The sequence below is a fragment of the Eleutherodactylus coqui genome, chromosome 12 (assembly GCF_035609145.1).
Source record: "Eleutherodactylus coqui strain aEleCoq1 chromosome 12, aEleCoq1.hap1, whole genome shotgun sequence".
Lineage (NCBI taxonomy): Eukaryota > Metazoa > Chordata > Amphibia > Anura > Eleutherodactylidae > Eleutherodactylus > Eleutherodactylus coqui.
In genome coordinates, this window is record NC_089848.1 from 68,973,627 (window position 1) to 68,994,775 (window position 21,149).

Genomic DNA, 21,149 nt, shown 5'->3' on the forward strand with positions numbered 1-21,149 from the left:
AAAGTGGTTCTGGGCATTGTCATTTTGCACCCTCTCATAAGGACGAAGTATGGAGTGAGGAGTCCAAAAGTCCATCAATAAACAAAATGTCCTTAGTCAGGAGTCCAAAAGTCCATCAATAAACAAAATGTCCTTAGTTTTCCTTCTCATGGGGGGGGGGCAAAGTAGGGCGTGAAAAAGTCCCATTAGTCCCAAGACAAGCAACAGTTCCTTCAACTTTCACCGAAGTAGGTGTGGTCAGCAGGACCTGATAGGGCCCCTTGAATCTGGGCCCTAGGGATTTCCGGACACGCCTCTTTACGACCACCCAGTCTCCAGGTTGTAGGGAGTGAGATTCCTTTAAGTTGTCTGGGTCTGGAATGGGAGAAAAAGACTAGATTCTGGGTTACTGTTAGTTGGTCACACAGGTGCTTTACATATCCGGCTACTATGTCATAGCCCTGCTGTAGGGCCTGTGGATGATACAGCCCCAATCTTGGCATAGAGCCAAACAACACTTCTTTTAACTTAAGCGTACCATTTAGTCTTTTAACTTTGTCTAAACTCTGCGGGTGGTATGGAGTGTGAAGCGCTTGTTCCACCCCAAGGGCTGACATCACCTCTCGCATCACTTTACCTGTAAAATGTGTACCTTTGTTTGAGTCAATCACCTCCAGTGCCCCATATCTGCAGATTACCTCATTCATGAGCTCCTGTGCGATTACCTGCTTATTTACTTTGGTAACAGGGTAGGTCTCCGACCTGAAAAGAAATCAACAACAACAAGCACATATTCATACTTCCCAGCAAGTGGGAGCTGAGTGTAGTCAATTTGCAATCCCTGAAATGGGTAGAGTGGTCTAGGCAAGTGTTATGTGGCAAATTTACTTCTGCCCTGTTGCTTACGGCAAAGATCATGCAAAATTGGACAGATGATGCAGCAGCTACAGAAAACCCAGGAGCCACCCGTCCTCGTTCAAGCGTCGACATCATTGCTGCTTTGATAGGTGTGTCTTTCCGTGCATCAGCTGGGCCATCATGGGGCACAAGGACCGTGGTAGGCAAGTGCTGTTGACTGTTCGCCATACGCCGTCTCATTTCTGCTGCTCCCATATCTAGTCCATTTGTCTTTTTCTTCCTTGCTGGCTTGTAACTGTAAAGTCTTTAGCATATCAAAGTCCAAGTTTATATCAAAGTCCAAAGTTTTTATCAAAGTCCAAAGTTTAGTCAAAGTCCAAAGTTATTGTTAAATTCTTCTTTTCTTCTTTTCTTCCATGGCTTGAGGGCCACTGCCTTTGCTGTGTGGCCTGTGATGGCGTTGCCTCTTGTTTCTCTGGTGTAGGAATTGGTGTGAGCTTTCCACTTTGTCAGGTAGAAGTAGGGCCTTCGTGAGACTCTGCACCGCTGCACCATTCTTAATTGGCTGTCCTACTGAGGTAAAAAAAAACTGTCTGGCCTTCCATGTTGGGCCGTAATCATGAGCTATGCCAAATGCATACCGGGAGTCAGTGTAAATGTTTGCCGTCTTGCCTTTTGCCACTCTACACGCCTCAGTGAGGGCCTTCAGTTCCGCCTCTTGTGCTGAGACATGCGGGGGCATTCTGCTTTTAGGACATCTTGTTGTGTGACCACTGTTAAACCTGTTACAAACCTTCCCTCGTCATTTAGGTATCTAGATCCATCCACAAACAGCTCAAACTGGGGGTTCTGCAGGGGCTTGTCTGTGACATGCGCAAACCCAGCCGTTTCCTGGGCCATGAGGGCCGCACAGTCATGCTGGTTTCCGATGTCAAATGCCTCCTGTTCGTCAGTCAGGGAGTTGTAAAACAACTGATCCCCTGTACTTACTCCCCCCCTCCCCCATTTGAATCTACATCACCTAATGGAAGTAAGGTGGCTGGATTCAAGGTGGTGCACCTTTGGCTTGAGATGTTCGAGGAGGAATGTACTGAGAGTTCCATTGTATCTGTCTGGCAAGAGACAGATGTCTACGGCTTACCTGAGTCAGGATACCATGTATGTCATGGGGGCTGTAGATCACCATGGTGTGATCTAGGACAACGTCAGAACTTTTGTCCAGTAGTGCCTGGACTGCTAGAACCGCTCGGACGCATGATAGAGACCCTCTAGCCACCGCGTCAAGATGGGCACTGTAGTATGCTACAGGTCGCTTTTTGTCACTATGCATTTGTGTCAGTACAGCGGTGGCGCGTCCCGCCATCTCAGTGACGTACATCTGGAAAGGTTTGTCATAGTCTGGCAGCTCCAGTGCGGGTGCACTGGTTCTCTGTACTTTCCCTGCGGGGTCAGGGCAAATGGCCGTGAACCCAAACAGTTGTACAGAGGCTGCATGGTCATGGAGGCAGAGCGTGTCCACGACCGCCAATATGAGTCCAGTCCCAAAAAGGTACGCAACTGAGCATGGGAGGTGGGAAGTTGCATGTCACTTACTACCTTCGTGCGTTCCGGCGTCAGGTGTCTAGTACCTGGACCTAGGCAGTGGCCCAGGAACACTACGTGAGATTTGCAGAACTGAAATTTGTCTTTGCTAGCTTTGCAGCCATTCTACTCTGATGGAGGAAACACAAAAGGCTTAGTGATGCATTGAGGCAACTATTTGGGTCAGGAGCACACAAAAGTAAGTCATCAACATATTACAAGAGGGCGGTGCCCTCGGGAATTGGCCAGGCGTCTAATACCAGCTTCATGCATCTGGTGAACTGGTTTTGGGCTATTCTGTGCCCCTTATGGCAGCACTGTCCAACAGTACTGCTTTCCTCTGAAAATAAATGCAAACAAATACTGACAGTCTGGCTGGCCCTTTAAACTCTTTCTGTTAATGGGGAGCAAAAGGGGTATTGGCTGGGAAGACACATTCCTTAAGGGCTTTAAGTTAACATAAAGAAGAGACAGTGTCTGCAATTGCATCTTCCTGGACATGTGCCAGGGGGTACTGACGGACCAAGGGGGCTAAGAGCTTGTTCCTCTGCGTGCGTAAGAGTGAGGACAGGGAGAGGTGTCGCTTGGTCTGCTGCCATCCGACAGAAGGTCGGGTGACTTTCAGACCCGGGGTGTATACGAGCCTCACCGGACGGGTGAAGTTTGATACAACATCCCAAGGGTCCCATCACGTCAGTTCCCAATATGCTTTCAGGACCTTCCAGCACAAGGAAGCGCGTGAGGCATCGTGGCCCTTTAAACAGTACCTCAAGCGGTTCAGTTTCTGCCAGCTGAATTGGCACTCCTGAAACCCCTTGCACCGATTACCGCTAGACAATCAGGCTGGTATTCTATTTCAAATAGATCAGAACTTTGTAAAAAAAAAAGAAATTTTAAAATAGCTGACCTGCAACACTTAGATCACCTGTCTTCTCCTCCCCTCCCCCTTTGAACTAGGGTACTTAATCGGAAGAAGACTAGCCGGGTTCAAGGTAGTAACAACAGTGAAAAGAATGACAAGAGCACATTGTAGCTGGATTTGACGGTCCAGAAATAAGTGCTTGGGTTGCACTTGCGTGTATATGCTCCGGGTGTCATGGGGGGGGTGAGGACCACTAGGGGTAGTTCAATACCAACTCCGAAGATTTGTCAACCATTGCCTTTACCGCTGCCACCGCACACACACATGAGGAAGCTCCTCGAGCCACTGGATCCAGCCTCATGGAGTAGTATCCAAGTGGCCGTGGTTGTCCTCCGTGCTTTGGTGCCAATACTGTCGTCACATGGCCAGAAAATTCAGTACAGAAAAGAATAAATGATAAAGTGTAAAAGGGTGAGAAATGAGCTTCAGGGGTGAGAGAGAGAAAAGAATGATTGAAAGACAGTCATAGAGTAGTTGCATAAGAGAAGAAACAGAGTGGATCCATGGGCGGCAGTATGAAACAAGGCCCAGAAAGGTGCGGAGTTTGGCAGCAGGTGTAAGTACAGGTATGGCCGTTTGCGTGTTTCTCCTACAGAACATTCTCTCAAAGACAGTACAGTACCAACAGTATTTAGCAGTGATACAGACATTCAACCAATCACAGAACTGACATTTACCCAAAAAGCAAAAATATACCTTAAAATCCCTATATGTTTTCTATTTTTAAAACCGTATAATTCACGTAATTCATTACAAGTCTCTTATTTTATCAACGTCTGTCTTTCTTCTATGACTTTGAATTTTATCTCTCTATGAAACAGATTTTTGGAAAGCAGCCAGAACATTCAGACTTTAACAACATTAACCATTAGTAATTATAAGAGGTATATTTCTCTGCACAGACTATCAAACACAGACGGAATAGTTAAACACATAAAAGAGACAACATGCTAAGCGCTTCTGACAGCGCAGCATTTTTAACTCTTGTTATTCTTAAAAGCCCCCGATGTGAGTGGGGCATAACTTTCTTGCTCTTTCTTATAGAAGACTAAGACATATAACAAAGGTTAGATTACATAACACCAAGACATACAAGACAAACAATATTGGTTATTTGTCACATAATTATCCACAGATTCTGCATGAACTTGCTTTATGTCCCAAAGGAACACAAACTATAAAGGATTCCCTTTCTCTGATAACTGCCGTATCTACACTTGCCTCAATCCATCTGTCTAACATACTTTTATCCAACCTTTAACTATCTCTGAATCTTTCCCAAACTTGCTAGTTGAAGACTCCCAAAATTCTAAAACACCTGCTTTTCTCAACAATTCGCTACATTCTCTCCCCACGGCTAACTTGCTTTGTCTGACCTTTGCTATTTCTCTAGATGTTCCCATATAGGCATACTCCTTGCCTTGAACGTTTCTCATATTGTCTGTTCTATTTTCTAAACCGGCGTCTCTGATATCTTATAGGCTTACCTACCGATATCCTCCCCTTCCCCTCACTCCTATAGGGGTAAAATAGGTTTTAGACCATCCTGCCCCTATCTTAATATGCTCACTATTCTTCACTAAGTATACAGGACACTATATCACACAGTACTTTATAGGAGGACACACCGTCTTCCTTGTCCTGGAATAGTTTTACAGCGTCTTCCAGCAATCACACCGATTGCTTCGGAGGGTTAACCGCTTGAGTGGCACGCCCAGAAATTTTCCGGGACGAGCTCCACTGCTCATAGCAACATAGCCCGGAAGATTTCCGGGCTATGTATCACTATGGGAGCTGCAGAGCACAATGCCACAAGCTGTGGCACTGTGCTCTGCCTGCACAGACACACACAGAGCAGTGCAAGGGCTTTGAAAAACCAGCAGAAGACTTTGCCGACATGCCGGCAACCTCCTGGTTTGTTTACAGGTTGCCATAGAGACCATCGGCTTGTCAGAAGCAAGCCGATGGTCTCTGTGGCAGGGAGAGCTGGTTGTTAGCTGTCAGAGGACAGCTAGGTTCTAGCTCTTACAGCAGAGATCGGAGAAAACCTCCGATCTCTGCTGTGTTAACCCTTTACATGCTGCAGTCTATGTGACTGCAGCATGTAAAGGGCTGTCACTGCAGCATGTAAAGGGCTGTCACCATCGGACCCCTGGAATGTGATCAGGGGGTCCTGATGGGTCGCTGTGGAAGTCCCCTAAAGGGACAAAAGAAAAAAAAAAAAAGAAGAAAAATTATAAAAAAAATAATAAAAACACTTTTCTCCCTTTACTTTGTAAAAAATCAAAAATATAATCACACATGTGGTATCCATGCGTCGTAATGACCCAGAGAAGGAAGTTAATACATTATTTAACCCTTTAATGACATGGCCCCATTTTTCTTTTTTCCCCATTTCTTTTTTTCCTCCCCCCTGTTTAAAAAATCACAACTTGTCCCGCAAAAAACAAGCCCTTATATGGCTGTGTCAATGGAAAAATGAAAAATGTATGGCTCTTGAGACGCAACTGCAAAATTAGTTGAAATTCAATGATTAGACCATTTTAAAAAACCTGCCCTGGTGGGCACGACAGGGTGGTAGGAAACCCGCCACTCAAGGGGTTAAGGGGAGCCCCCACTTCGCCTCTCAGGGAACTTTTGGTGATATTATAACAAAGCCAACAAAAACAGATAATTGCCAACGTGATACAAACAATCAGTACGGAAACTTCAAGAATTTCCTCAGGCAACATGGCATAAAACAACAGGGTATGAGTTCTTCCGTCTATTACAGTTTTATGAACACATACGTTAAAATATGGCGGAGTATTCTTATAAATACATGCAGCGACTGACCTTCTGTCAACGATGAGCCCAAAATCAGGGAAGCCCAGAATCAAAGTGGCAAGACAAGGGCCTACCTTTCACCGGTGATTTTTGGAGTCTGGGGTCCCGTGATCCTGGTCCCGTGGTGTTGGCAGTTGGCGTCGTCAGATATCGGCTGCAGGTAAAGAATAAATTCCGCCCCACGTTGGGCGCCAAGTAACTGTAGGGGGACTTTTCAAAGGAGACCAAATGCTAATGTTGCCTGGGTCCAAATTGGTATAAGCAATTAACGAGTACTCGTCAGAGACGACACGCTGACAACACAAACAGTGTGTGATCAATATGGCTTCTGCTTTATTCAAACAAATACATCAGATTATATAGACCATGGACCTCTGTCCAGCCGGACATGCGCATCTCCTCGTCAGCATATTATTACAACAATACATTCTTTCTTAATGAACTACTGCAAAGAGAAAACTTGGAGTCAGGACGTCCTGGGAAGGTACCACAGATAAGCAGAAAAACCTTGAACATTTTCAGAGGAGTTAGATAGGGACCAGGTGGCCGGGAAAACTATCTTAACCAAAGCACATTGTGTATTTCAACTATTTATTCGTATTTTGATAGCTTAGCAACTAAATTAACCCCTTACACTGGCATACACTATAGTAAATGTGAAGGGCCGCACATGGCTGCATCACTAAATGCTAGGTGGTGTCCACTTTACAAAATTGGTGGGGTCTGGTGTAAAAGTGGAAAAAGTTTAAATTTTGATGCATGCACCAAAATTGCAACTTTGTAGACTGGAAAACTTGTACAACAGATAATAAGTATACCTATTTGTGGCATCTAATATTCTTATACTTTACTGTAATAGGCACATTAAAGATGTTATCCGGGACTTAAAGGGAGTCTGTCACCATCTTATAAACCTAGTAATACATTATACACTTGGAAGAGAGAATGCATGATATCTCCAGCAGACGGAGCCGGAGACGTAACTGAGCGAGGAAGGGGACATTATTTAGTGGAAAAGCTATGAGGGCTCAGTCACACGGGCGCACCTGGGCACCGATGCACCCGTGTGACTGAGCCCTTAGGGAGATAAAGGTACTGCTGCGTCCATCATGACATCGCACATGTAAAAGTAAATTGTGTTACTGTGCAAAAATTATGGTGACAGACTCTCTTTAAATATTGATGAATTACTATAGGATATGTTATCTCAGATAGGTGGGGGTTTGACTCACAGCACCTCCTCCAATCAGCAATTCACAGAGGCTGTATCACGGCTTCTTCTTTGACCTGTAACATCAGGTTCATCAGTCACATGGCCTTTTTGCAGCTCAGTCCCATTCAAGTGAATGGGATTGGCTACAATACCAGGCGGTGCTTGGTATATACTAAAGAGGTCGCATCCCTCAGCCCCTTCGAAATGCTGATTGGCATGGGTGTCAGACCCGCAATGTTATACTGATGATCTATCCTAAGTATAGGACATCAATATCATAGTCTTTGTCTATACATAAAGATATATGATCACCATTGAGGTTGGTGTGAATATGTTTCTATTATCAGATAATGTTAACAGCTAAATCTATATTCTAATATAATAAGAGTACATACAACTAGCTAAAATAATGTATTTTTTTTAAATGTATGAATGCAATTATTTTTGGGGTTAGAGATTAAATAAAATGATTATCTTCTCATGAAAATAATTGCTATATTTTGCAGTGTGTTTTGCTGCCTGGCGTACGGATCCATTATTATAGGCCAAATATTATCCTTCACTCCAGATTATGCAAAAGCCAAATCTGCAGCTTCCCATCTGTTTAGCTTATTCAACAGCGAGCCGTCTATTGACAGCTACAACACGGCGGGAGAGAAACCGGTAAGTCAGTGACAGCCAGTATGTATGGAAGGGTCGGGACAGTTTATTAATAGAGATAAGCGAGCACGCTCGCTTAAGGCAGTTACTCGAGCGAGCATCGCTCTTCTCGAGTAACTGCATACTGGTCCGAGCAGATTCAGGGGGGCAGCGGGGGTGAGCGGGGGGTAGAGAGAGAGATATCTCTCTCACTCTCCCCCTCGCTATCCCCCACTCCCCTCCGTGTGCTCGCTCATCTCTATTTATTAACCCTTATAATGTGCTTGTTGATTCTAACATTAATTTATATTTTCTACAAATAGGAAAACTATGACGGAAATTTGGGCTTATCAAAAGTTTGCTTCAATTATCCCTCTCGCCCGGATGTGCCTGTGCTGAAATCGCTATCTGCTGCCATACTCCGAGGACAAACGGTGGCATTTGTAGGCGGCAGTGGATGTGGGAAAAGCACCTCTATTCAGCTTCTCCAGAGGTTCTATGATCCACACCAAGGAGCGGTGGTAAGATCTCAGACTTTCATCAGAATCATTGAATAACCTTTGTGAATTATTGAATGAGGAAATCCAGTAAAATCATCTGCTGATATGATACAGCTGCAAGCAGGGATGCAACTATAGGGGATGCGGTTGCAACCCGGCCCAGGAGCCTTAGGGGGCCCATAAGGCCACTCTTCTCCATACAGGGAGCCCAGTACTATGAATAAAGCATTATAGTTGGGGGCCCTGTTACAGCTTTTGCATTGGGGTTCAGGAGCTTAAAGTTATGCCTCTGGTTGCAAAAAAAGTATAAGTGAACTCTTAAAAATTCCCTGGATTTCTGCATTGATTATGTAACGTCCCAATTGAACTTACTATAGGTATGGCTGGAGGCCTAAACCTTGTCACGGCGACGCCACACTCTAGTTCGAATAATGATGACATAGAAATAACGGAGACCAGTCCAGTTTAGATTAGCAATCTGAGAGTGAGCAGATTTACTAACTTTGGAACTTTGCAGCAAGAGGTTAACTTTACAATCCTTAGGAACTGTATTTATAACAGATATTCAAGAATGGAGCAATATTGATTTGATAATACTCTATCTTCAACGCTCTCATATTACTGAAGATTAGATTTAAAGGGGTTGTCCCGCGGCGAAATCCAAATTTTTTTTCTACTTACCCCCGCATTCTGCCCTTTTAAAATCAATCCCGTTTGTTATTTAAAAAAAAAAAATCACTTACCTGCATCCCCGTTCGCGCAGCATCTTCTTTTCTTCTTTTAAAGATGGCCGCCGGTCCTTTCCCAATGGTGCACGGCGGTTTTCTCCCATGGTGCACCATGGATTGTCTTCTCCTTCCTTGCGTTCCACTGCCGATACAGCCACCTAATTGGCTGATCGGCACCACGTGACGGAGGCGGAGCTATGATGATGACGCGCAGACCAGCTCTCCGGCACGAGCGCGCCGGAGCAGCCCCATTCACCAGGCAGAAGACCGCACAGCGCAAGCGTGTCTAAAGCAGCCAGAAGACACAGAAATTAGACTGAGCCATGGAGACGAGGACGCCAGCTACGGAGTGGGTAAGTGAATAACTTCTGTATGGCTCATATTTAATGCACGATGTATATTACAAAGTGCATTAATATGGCCATACAGAAGTGTATAACCCCACTTGCTTTCGCGGGACAACCCCTTTAACAGACAATTTTCCCAACTATAGAATTCAGATGATTAATTGAGTTGGATTTAACTGTAGGATTGGCTGAGACAGAGAGACAAGTGGCTGTATACTAATCCGGGCTTGAGCTTTACTAGGTAGCTATAACTCATGGTTTAGATGAAGATGGACCTCTGAGAGGATCTTCTGTGTTCTCTGCTGTAAGATGCCAAGGGAGTGGGTTAATCACCACACTCGACCTTAGGAAACGATAACTGCTGGAATACTCTTCCTCGATGACTATGGAACTACAACCTCTCCTCACTCACTCCTGGCTGAGTCTGCCTAACTGCAAGGCGTCATTTCCTTTTATAACCTCTCCCTCTGCCGCACTCTTACATAGGAACCTCTATGTTTGCTTCCCACCCTTGGGCTTGAACCAGTAAGATTAAACCTGACTGTCAGCCAGTGGGAGGCCAGCTGACATCAGAATTGAGCTCTATGACTAGAGCAGAAGGGCAGACACAGGGTCTCTCCTACAGACGGCACCTTCTGGATCCAAGGATGGTATCCAGACAGGTGAAAAAGGACAAGTGTATCGTGAGTGTTCTGCAGGGCCTTCTGGGCCACTACACTTACTAATATAATGTGGTTTGATTATTATCTAATTTACAACAACTGATCAGAAAAAATGGCTTAGAAGCTCGGCAAGGGTCATAAATAATTTAAAGTGAAGACATATGCCAGAGGCATTAACCCCTATACCAATTTCCCTAAAATATAACTTTTATTAGATATAAATTTATTTTCACTTGCTAAAGATTAAAAATCCAGATTGCAGGCTGTCTGGGACAAATAAGCACCCATTAGGTAAAACACCTATAAGAGTACAGATTTGCCCTATTTCCAAGGGACATGAGTGGAAGACTCAAACTCCCTCCTCAGAATAGGAAACTGTTTGAAATATATGATCAGAATCAGGGGCAGAAGATTATATATAACCAAAGGGTGAAAAATCATCAAGTGATACTCATATGCAAGTGAAAAACTGCCATAAGCTACCTATGAACCAAGTGGAAGAACAATGACTTGATCCGGGCCACAGCAATTCACTCCAACCCCCTCTTCCCCCACTTCCTCAGATGGCCGTAGGCCATAATGAACTTCTGTACATGTAGCCTAGATCTTCTTTCATCCCATCGGGGCTGTGTCCCTTCAATGAAATGCACAACAGTGTAATGTCAACTTTAACCATGCACCACAGGTCTATCCCCGGCTACATTACATTTTCTCAGCAAGACACGTGTTAGACACCAAGAAACACATAAACATCCCATTCCTTCCCATCGCAGGTCTGGGCACAACTTAAAGTCACATGGCATTCACACCCAACTGAGGCCAAGTCTCACTCATGTCTCGATGATACAGCAATGTCCATCATCCTCTGGTGGAACAATCTGCCACCTTCGTAATACTTCTTTAAAGTTTTTCTTTCCTTCGTAGGCCATTGCCTCCCATCCTGCCCTTCAGTTCTTAGTTATCAGGACCCTTTCATCATAGCAATTTGGTTCTTGCTCATTGGGTCCTTTGGGTCCTGGGTCTCCATATGCTGACCGCTAACCGCAGCACAGGAATCCGCCAGTACAAGCGGTTTGCACTGCTCTCAGTTCACCTTAGCCTCCAGGCCGCTCTCCAGTCTAAAGCTAAGGCATTGCAGCAGCGGGTTTGAGCAATGACAGTTGGGGGAATGGTGGGGAAGGTAAGTATATAACTTACATCCATGGAATCAGTGGGTCAGCTACTTTGAGCCCATGAACTTAGCTTATAGGACTCAAAGTACCTGACAGATTCCCTTTAAGCTCCCAGATGATAGACTAGACTGGATACAATTAAAATTGATGGCATTACATACACCTATGAGAAATATTTGGTCTGTATCGGTAGTTCAGCATTTGCTGATAGCAAATACACACAAATGTATCAGAACAATGCATATCTTCTTATTATGATGATTAAACGTTCTTTACATATGACTGGAAGTGTTATATACCTATGTTTAGGCTTGTACATCACCACATTGCCCAACATTTTCCTAGTATGCTTGGGGTTGTAGCACTACTTAAAGGGAACCTGTCATCTTCAAACAGCACTTTAAACTAAGTTGTGGTGTAGTTCCAGGAGGTGAAGAGGAATCGGGGGATTTGTTTCCTATACTCATCGGCAGCCCAGTGAAAATTGTGCACACTCTGAAAAGGACTCTCTTTAGACCACTGAGCATTTGCTCTCCCATAGACTTCTGAAGAGAATCAGATTTTCAAACCGCATTCGATCTTCGCCAGGTGACTGCATGGGAACAAGGGAGTGAATAAGTATAAAAAAACATGTCCCCTGGGTCTCCATGACCTCTCGGGAACTGCACCATAACTTAGTTTATGGTGTTGCTCCAGGGTGACAGGTTCCCTTTAATTCCACCAAGAGATTATGGAGTCATTTTCAAAATGTGAAATCTGGATTTCTTGGGCACATAAAGGAACATTTTTCTAGAAATCAACCAACATTACAATTTATAACTATTAGTTATAACTTTTTCTATAAAATCTTTAACCATCAACTCTTTGTTTTCAGCTGTTTGACAAAAATGGAGTCAAGAACCTGAATGTACAGTGGCTAAGAAATCAGATAGGAATTGTATCCCAGGAACCAGTACTGTTTGACCGCAGTATTGCTGAAAACATCGCCTATGGGGACAACTCCCGTGAAGTTCCTATGGAGGAGATACAACGTGCTGCAAAAGCTGCAAATATTCACTCCTTCATAGAAGAGCTGCCAGAGGTAAATATTTGGCTAGGATTACATTACAAAAAATATATCCACTTTGCACCCATGGTCTCTATGGTCTGTGTACAGTATGTAGGACCGAGGAAAGGAACAAAATCTCCAGCAATCTAGATAGACCATCAGGATAGGTCATCAACAGTTGATCTGTGTGGGTCCATCACCAGGGATCCCAGTTGATCAATTGTCCACCTAAACAGAGCGCTCAGCTGATTTCTACAGGAAGCAGACAATTTTGTTCCCCCTGCAGTGGTTCAACTTGTTATTTCAGGCCAAGTTCCTGACAAAATAAATGGAGACTTGGCCTGCCATACCAACCCAAGTCACTGTAGTGGTAACGGAGCTGTCTACTTCCTGCACAAATCAGCTGAGAACACGAGTGCACCAGTAAACAGCTGATGGTCGGGGGTCCCATGTGATGGACAGCCGATCTTTTGAGGACCTATTTTGAAGATAGGCAATCAGTAGTTTCCAACTTGACAACCTTTTTATATCATGGTAAGCTTTTGGCCACCGACTTGCTCTCTGTAGACACTCAGTTCCCTCTTCAGTGTAACCAGATTAGTAAACACTTTTTCAACAGCATTGTGTCACCCATGGGTGTTCTCAACATTGCTATACTGAAGCTTTGCACAACACAGATCAGTAATACACACATGTACATGAGGTCTTGTTGTGCTGTTAATATGCTGTTTCTAATATGTACAATTAACCTCTCAGAAATATAACACTCGAGTTGGAGGAAAAGGTACTCAGTTGTCTGGGGGCCAAAAGCAGAGAATCGCTATCGCCCGAGCTCTCATCCGCTCTCCAAAAGTTCTGCTTCTTGATGAAGCCACCTCAGCCCTGGACAATGAAAGTGAAAAGGTTAGGATAAAAAATTATTTTTTTATTACTACTCGTTTATATACCTCATTACCCAACACTAACAGGCATAGGATTGGGTGGGAGGGGGGGGGTATTCATTGTGGGTCTAATTATTTTGGTCAAACTTGAATGTTATCTTTTTCTGTCATGGTCAGGTAGTACAACAAGCACTTGATCAAGCACGGAAAGGAAGGACTTGTATCCTAATCGCTCATAGACTGTCCACAGTCCAGAATGCAGATCTCATTATCGTTATGAAGAATGGGGAAGTAATAGAAAAGGGAACTCATCAACAGCTTCTGTCACACCGAGGGGAGTATTACGATCTTGTGAATGCACAAACTATAACGTAATGTCAAATAACCATATGGTGAAATCCGAATATAAAACCCGCTGCATACCATTGTGGTGTAGGAAGTCAACCCTAGCAGTCATGGATGGGAGACTGCTTCTAAATCCAACAGCATAAAGAAGAGCAAACATCAGTACAAAGAGGACAAATTGTTGAGTCTTACCAATCCCAGTTTGGGTTAAAGGACTCTCTTATGGGTGTTGTGGCCCAACTGAGACTCAACTGTTGTCTCTATTCAATGGAAATGAAAAAAACTGTGGTTATATAGATCAACGAGGATCACAATGAATAAGGCAGACCACCTTTCTGCCTTTTAAATAACTATAATAAGGTATCTATAGCTTTAACACTTGACTGTGCTTTGTTCTTATAGGGAATCGGTCATCAAGTATAAGCATCATAATATAAGTTATACTGCTTATAGTTTAGGTGACATGGAGTCCGGGGAGCCTCTGTTCTTGTTGTGTCCCCCGGCAAAGTCAGTGTGCCTTTTTAGAAGGGTGTGCACATGCATTCCCATTCATCTCTATGGAGTGTATGTGTACAACCTTCTGAAAAGAGTCAAGCTTGCTGTGTGCACTGGCACAGCAGAGACGGGGGCCAGGTCAGTAGGAAAAGAAGCTCCCAGGACTCCATGTCACCCAAACTATAAGGATCATAACTTAGTTTGTGGTGCATATACTTGATGACAGGTTTCCTTTAATACAACATTCTATACACTGAAGGCCAGAAGGATGGTCAAATGCCTGCAGGGTGATGATGTCCTGACAATGGAACCACAGCAGTCAGGCCGGCTTCACACGGGCGGCTAAATCATGTGTGGTTTGTGCGTTTTTGAGACGCACAAGTCCCGCACAAATATGAACGTCATTCTTTTGAATAGGGTCATACACATGAGTGATGTTTTTTCACATGACACCGTGATGCAGGAAACAGATCGCATCATGTTCTATTTGGCTGCATGATCTCACATCGCAGCCCCATTGTTTTCAATTGGGTCGGCGGTAGCAGCACCAGCCCTAGTGAAAGCAATGGGAGAAACTCAACGAATCTCTGTTACAGCTGCAGTGGAGGTTCTCTTCATCCCCAATGTGGATTCCACACATGGGGATTTCCCATGGTGGGGAGCGCGATATGGGGGTGGGATTCGCAGCCCGTTATCGTGCTCACCCGTGTGAAGTTACCCTCAAAGTGAGTCACTGATTGACTGTGGCATTCACCTGTCCCTGGTTTAAGTAATGTAATCGCTGACTTGCTGCAGTCAGAAGTGAAGACCTTTAGGGAACCCAGCAGCGGTGTAACGGGAGTGGTGGGGGAGCCGATGGGTAAATAGGTCTACTTTTATTTTTATAGCATGGTGTGTACTTTTTGGGAAAAAAAACTTAAGTGATTACGTTCTGCTTTCCTTTAGCTGCTTCCAGGGAAACTTCAGAGCTTGCTGCATACTTTGGAGTTAGGGTGCATTTAGACTGAAAGATGATCGCTCAAAAATCGCTCAAACTACAGTCTGAGTGACAGTTTTGAGCGATCATCTTTTCATAACTCTTAAGTAGCTAATTAGAGTTATGCAGGTGGAGCTGGACACTGCTGAACAAAGCAGCTGTTTTGTAGATGCAAACAGCTGCTTTGTTCTCGCAATTATCGGCGGTGTCCTGCTGAGCTGCTAGCGTCGAGAAACAGCAAGAGCGCTGACAACTCCTTTTGCTCTCTAAGCTTTCAGCTGGTATCTTGCTGGGAAGTCCCAGCGGGACACCAGCTGAAAGAATACTATCAGCTCCGCCCGCTGAGAAAATCAGCCTGCGGCACTGATAAGGCTCATCACTAATTTCTAGCTTGCTAGAAATTAACAATGAACGAATAGTGCACGAACAGTGCACAATGACAGAGCATTCAGACACAACGATTATCGCTCAAAAGATGGCTTTTGTTTTGAGTGAATTTTGGGCAATAATCGTTGTGTCTAAATGGGCCTTAAGTTCAATATATAAATGCTTGTCTATGACTATACCTCGGCACTAAAGCTGTTTTATTGCTTCAGATTTTACTGTATCTCAGAGTTGTATATAATATTTGTTTTCAAGGTACAATGATTTTTTTTGCAATATTTATGGGTAAACAATCGGGTATATATTAGTCTGTAGAAAAAATTATTTCAAGCTTTGTTTCCAATTCTGTCGCTGATATTTTTGAACATTTAGTACAATCCTCTAAATATATTATTATTGAAAAAAAATCTCCACGCATTTCACAGTGAACATTAATTGTCCTCAATTAGAATGAATAGTCTGTTCTTATTTTTCCAGAAACAGCGCCTCTTTTGTTCATGGGCTGTATCTGGTATTACAGCCTTGATTAATTAAAAATGAATGTGGCTGAACTGCATGGCAGAGCTGTACCTTGAAGCTGCTGGGCCCCCAAACTATAATGCTTCCATTCATAATACTTGTCTCCTTTTATGGGGAAGAGAGGCCTTGTTAGGCCGGCTGCACATGGTTGGATTTGCATTGTGGATTCCGGAGCAGGAGTCCGCCTCCAGATTCCGCAGCAAATACCGCCCATAGCATGCAATGGCAAAACGCTTTTCCATCTACCCAAGCGGAAATCAATTATGATCTTCCACTCGCAGAGGAGTTTTGGTGCGCACAGATGACTACCATTAAAGTCAATGGAAGATGTCCAACCCGTGTAGTGGATTTTGCGTCATCATTCAGATTTAAAGAAAGAAAAAAAACTGTACTGCGCATGTCCGACAGCTCGCAGTGCGGACCATCCGCAGTACAGCCGGCCAAGAAGAAAGCAGGTACGCGTGGATGCCGCTGCGGGCTCCCGCATGTGGAATCCGACCCGTTTGTGTGCAGCCGGACTTAGGCTGCAGCAGCGGGAGCAACTTCATCTTTTGCACCCATTATAGCTACACCTCTGACCAATGGACAAGAGAGGTGTTGTTTCTGGAAGCCAATGCAGAGCCTGCATTGTAATCTTGGACAACCCACCAGCAAGTTGGAAAAGAAGCTGATTATTGGGGTGCTAGGTACCAGATCCCTGCTGATGGATTATTGATGGCCTATCCTGAGTATAGGTCATCAGTAATACAAAAAGGCCAGGAAAACACCTTTGATAGGCATGCTTTAACGGTTCAAAATCTCCCATAATGCACTGCTTTTTCTGGTAATGGTAATCAGTAATATTTTTTTAGCATTCTGCCTGAAATGGAGAATAAAATATATTATTGAAAAGTAGGAAAGTGGAAATAAAGCAAAGTAATTACAAAAATATTCAAGATGTTATATGAACACAGACTGTGGAATGTTGGAAATTTGCTGCATAAGAGGAAGTTCTCCTTTAAATTTATTTAACATTTGAGTCAAAACTGACTAAAAACTAATAAAAAAGTACAAAAAAATTATGGATGTCTATCATTTTTACATACACACATATAGAAAATTTCCTTTACCCCTTTAAGGACACGGCCTATTTTGGACTAAAGTATGCAACAATTATGGGGATTTTCATCTCCACTTTCAAAAGCCATAACATTTTTATTTTTCCATTGACATGGCTGTATAAGGGCTCGTTCTCTGCGTGGTGAACTGTACTTTTTCTTTGTACCATTTTAGGGTATATATACAACTTTTACTAAATTTTTGGAGGGCAGGGTGAAAAAAAAGCATCAACTTTGATACTTTTTTTTACTGTGTTCACTATGTGGTGTAAACGATATGCTAACTTTTTTAGTAGGACAGTTTGATTACAACGATACCAAAATTATGTATATATATTTTTTAACATTTTTCCACTTTTCACACTAAAAAAATATTTATTTTGAAAATATATATGATTTCAATGAGAGCCGTGCCTGCACTTACAAGCACCGCCCACTAAATGGAAGTTTCCGCACCTCTGTGTTATTGTGGCGCTATCTTGATGATAGGTCATCAATAGTATTTCCCTGGAAACCCCCTTTAACTAGACACTTGCTGTTTACTTCAAAAGTTACAAAAACAAGCTGAAATCTGGATGCAGGGAATATTTATTATTTGTGTGCCTACACTACCATCTAGTGGGAAGACGATGAACTACAGCAGAACATGTCATTTAACCCTTTTATGCAGTATATATTTGTCTACTTAATGCGAAGGACATTCTCTGTTTATGCTTGTTAAATATTTCCAATTTTTTTAAAACAAATGTTATTATGGTACTTTTAAAATGATTATTTTTTTGTCATGAAACATAGCTTTTTGTTCTTTTCACCATTTTCCCCACATACTAGAATGTTAACAATTACTATTGCTTTATACTATTTTTTACATATTAAAAACCTAATAATTCCACCCTCCCTACCCCCATCCTTAAAATCACAGATGAGATTGATGGAGAAATTATATTTGTTGCCCTTAGCCACTAATCACAGCACAGTTTTAATTTTTCAGGAGCACCATAAGAAATTAATGCTGCGATATCGTTGGTTTCTATGGGCTACAAATCAGTTTTTTCTGTTATTTTCATGAATATCACCCAAGGTATTAGGGCTTTAGACTTTTGGTTTTAGAATTATTGAGCTGTTAATGTGTACAATAAACATAAAAAAAAGTTTCACATTCAATTAAATTTTTTTTTTTTACATACCAGACTAAATAGTCCCGCCACAGATGTACTACTGATGACTAGAGATGAGCGAGTACCAAAATGCTCGGGTGCTCGTTACTCAGGATGAACTTTTCGCGATGCTCGAGGGTTCGTTTCGAGTAACGAACCCCATTGAAGTCAATGGGCGACCCGAGCATTTTTGTATTTCGCCGATGCTCGCTAAGGTTTCCATTTGTGAAAATCTGGGCAATTCAAGAAAGTGATGGGAACGACACAGCAACGGATAGGGCAGGCGAGGGGCTACATGTTGGGCTGCATCTCAAGTTCACAGGTCCCACTATTAAGCCACAATACCGGCAAGAGTGCCCCCCCCCCCAAAAAACTTTTTACTTCTGAAAAGCCCTCATTAGCATGGCATAACTTTGCTAGGCACCACACTACCTCCAACAAAGCACAATCACTGCCTGCATGACACTCCACTGCCACTTCTCCTGGGTTACATGCTGCCCAACCGCCCCCCCTCCCCCCACAGCGCACACCAAAGTGTCCCTGCGCAGCCTTCAGCTGCCCTCATGCCACACCACCCTCATGTCTATTTAGAAGTGCGTCTGCCATGACGAGGAACCGCAGGCACACACTGCAGAGGGTTGGCACGGCTAGGCAGCGACCCTCTTTAAAAGGGGCGGGGCGATAGCCCACAATGCTGTACAGAAGCAATGAGAAATAGAATCCTGTGCCACCGCCATCAGGAGCTGCACACGTGGGCATAGCAATGGGGAACCTATGTGCCACACACTATTCATTCTGTCAAGGTGTCTCTGCATGCCCCAGTCAGACCGGGCTTTTTAATTCATAGACACAGGCAGGTACAACTCCCTATTGTGAAGTCCCTGTCGACCGACAGCATGGGTGGCTCCCTGGAACCCACCGGCGATACACAAAAATATCCCATTGCATTGCCCAACACAGCTGAGGTAGTAATGTCGTGCTTAATGCAGGTGGGCTTCGGCCCACACTGCATGCCCCAGTCAGACTGGTAATATGTACCTTAACAGTAACCGCGTTGGTGGTAATGTGTTGGTGACTGCGGACCTAGTAGCGCGGTTTTATTTTGTTGGTTTTCGGAATGTGGCCAGGATTAAGTGGGCTGTGGCGGGGGATGTTTTTGAGGCACTACGTGTCCTCTCCACGTGTCCGTGGTTATATGCACCTTAACAGTAACAGCGTTGGTGGGAAATGGCCTCGCCGCCATCATGTCTTTGGGAAGCCTCTGTTTCCACACCCCAGAGACATACCATTAGCAGCGGTATAGGCAGAGCCCATAATTAGTAACATTTCAGCCGTAGCATTAGGACAGGCCCCACTAACATATCACTAGCAGCATTATAGGGGGAGCACAGTATGCGTTCCATTTCAGTAATAGTAGCACTCAAGACAGGCCCCAGTGACAATTCCGAAGCAGCAGTATAGTGGGAGCGCAGTCTTCGTTCCATTTCAGTAGCTGCAGTATAGACAAGGCACAAGTTACATTTATGTAGCTAAAGTGTAGGCCAACCCCACACACCTTTCTGTACCATGAGTGCAGACGAAGAACATAGAAATTGCTATGATTACACTGTAGGTGAGGGGCCACAAAAATTGCTGTATCAACAGTACTAATGTACATCCAAAAAATTGGCCATGGCCAACCAAGAGGGCAGGTGAAACCTATTAATCGCTTTGGTTAATGTGGCTTAAGTGGTAACTAGGCCTGGAGGCAGCCCAGTTTAACGAAAAATTGGTTCAAGTTAAAGTTCCAATGCTTTTAAGAGCATTGAAACATCTAAAAATTGTTTAGAAAAATTATATGAGTGAGCCTTGTGGCCCTAAGAAAAATTGCCCGTTCGGCGTGATTACGTGAGGTTTCAGGAGGAGGAGCAGGAGGAGGAGGAGGAGGAATATTATACACAGATTGATGAAGCAGAAATGTCCCTGTTTTGGATGGTGAGAGAGAACGATGCTTCCATCCGCGGGTGCAAAATACGTATTGCTTAGGTATCGCTGCTGTCCGCTGGTGCAGAAGAGAAGTCTGGGGAAATCCAGGCTTTGTTCATCTTGATGAGTGTAAGCCTGTCGGCACTGTCGGTTGACAGGTGGGTACGCTTATCTGTGATGATTCCCCCAGCCGCACTAAACACACTCTCTGACAAGACGCTAGCCGCAGGACAAGCAAGCACCTCCAGGGCATACAGCGCGAGTTCAGGCCACGTGTCCAGCTTCGACACCCAGTAGTTGTAGGGGGCAGAGGCGTCACAGAGGACGGTCGTGCGATCGGCTACGTACTCCCTCACCATCCTTTTACAGTGCTCCCGCCGACTCAGCCGTGACTGGGGAGCGGTGACACAGTCTTGCTGGGGAGCCATAAAGCTGGCAAAGGCCTTGGAGAATGTTCCCCTGCCTGCGCTGTACATGCTGCATGATCTCTGCGCCTCCCCTGCTACCTGGCCCTCGGAACTGCGCCTTCTGCCACTAGCGCTGTCGGATGGGAAGTTTACCATCAGTTTGTCCACCAGTGCCCTGTGGTATTGCATCATTCTCGAACCCCTTTCCTCTTCGGGAATGAGAGTGCAAAGGCTCTCCTTATACCGTGGGTCGAGCAGTGTGTACACCCAGTAATCCGTAGTGGCCAGAATGCATGTAACGCGAGGGTCACGAGAAAGGCATCCTAACATGAAGTCAGCCATGTGTGCCAGGGTACCTGTACGCAACACATGGCTGTCTTCACTAGGAAGATCACTTTCAGGATCCTCCTCCTCCTCCTCCTCCTCTTCCTCCTCCTCAGGCCATACA

At 44.2% G+C, this 21,149-nt stretch overlaps 1 protein-coding gene across 1 annotated transcript in view; it reads left to right on the forward strand.

The window, feature by feature from the left end:
- The window catches only part of LOC136586955 (ATP-binding cassette sub-family B member 5-like), a 47,792-nt gene extending 33,717 nt beyond the window's left edge, over nucleotides 1–14,075 (forward strand). The window contains exons 12-16 of the mRNA XM_066585314.1: nucleotides 7,886–8,042; nucleotides 8,342–8,539; nucleotides 12,302–12,508; nucleotides 13,232–13,378; nucleotides 13,534–14,075. Coding sequence (XP_066441411.1) covers nucleotides 7,886–8,042; nucleotides 8,342–8,539; nucleotides 12,302–12,508; nucleotides 13,232–13,378; nucleotides 13,534–13,731 — 907 coding nt within the window. The 3' untranslated portion in view covers nucleotides 13,732–14,075. The remainder of the gene's footprint in view (nucleotides 1–7,885; nucleotides 8,043–8,341; nucleotides 8,540–12,301; nucleotides 12,509–13,231; nucleotides 13,379–13,533) is intronic.
- The last annotated feature ends 7,074 nt before the right edge of the window (nucleotides 14,076–21,149 follow it).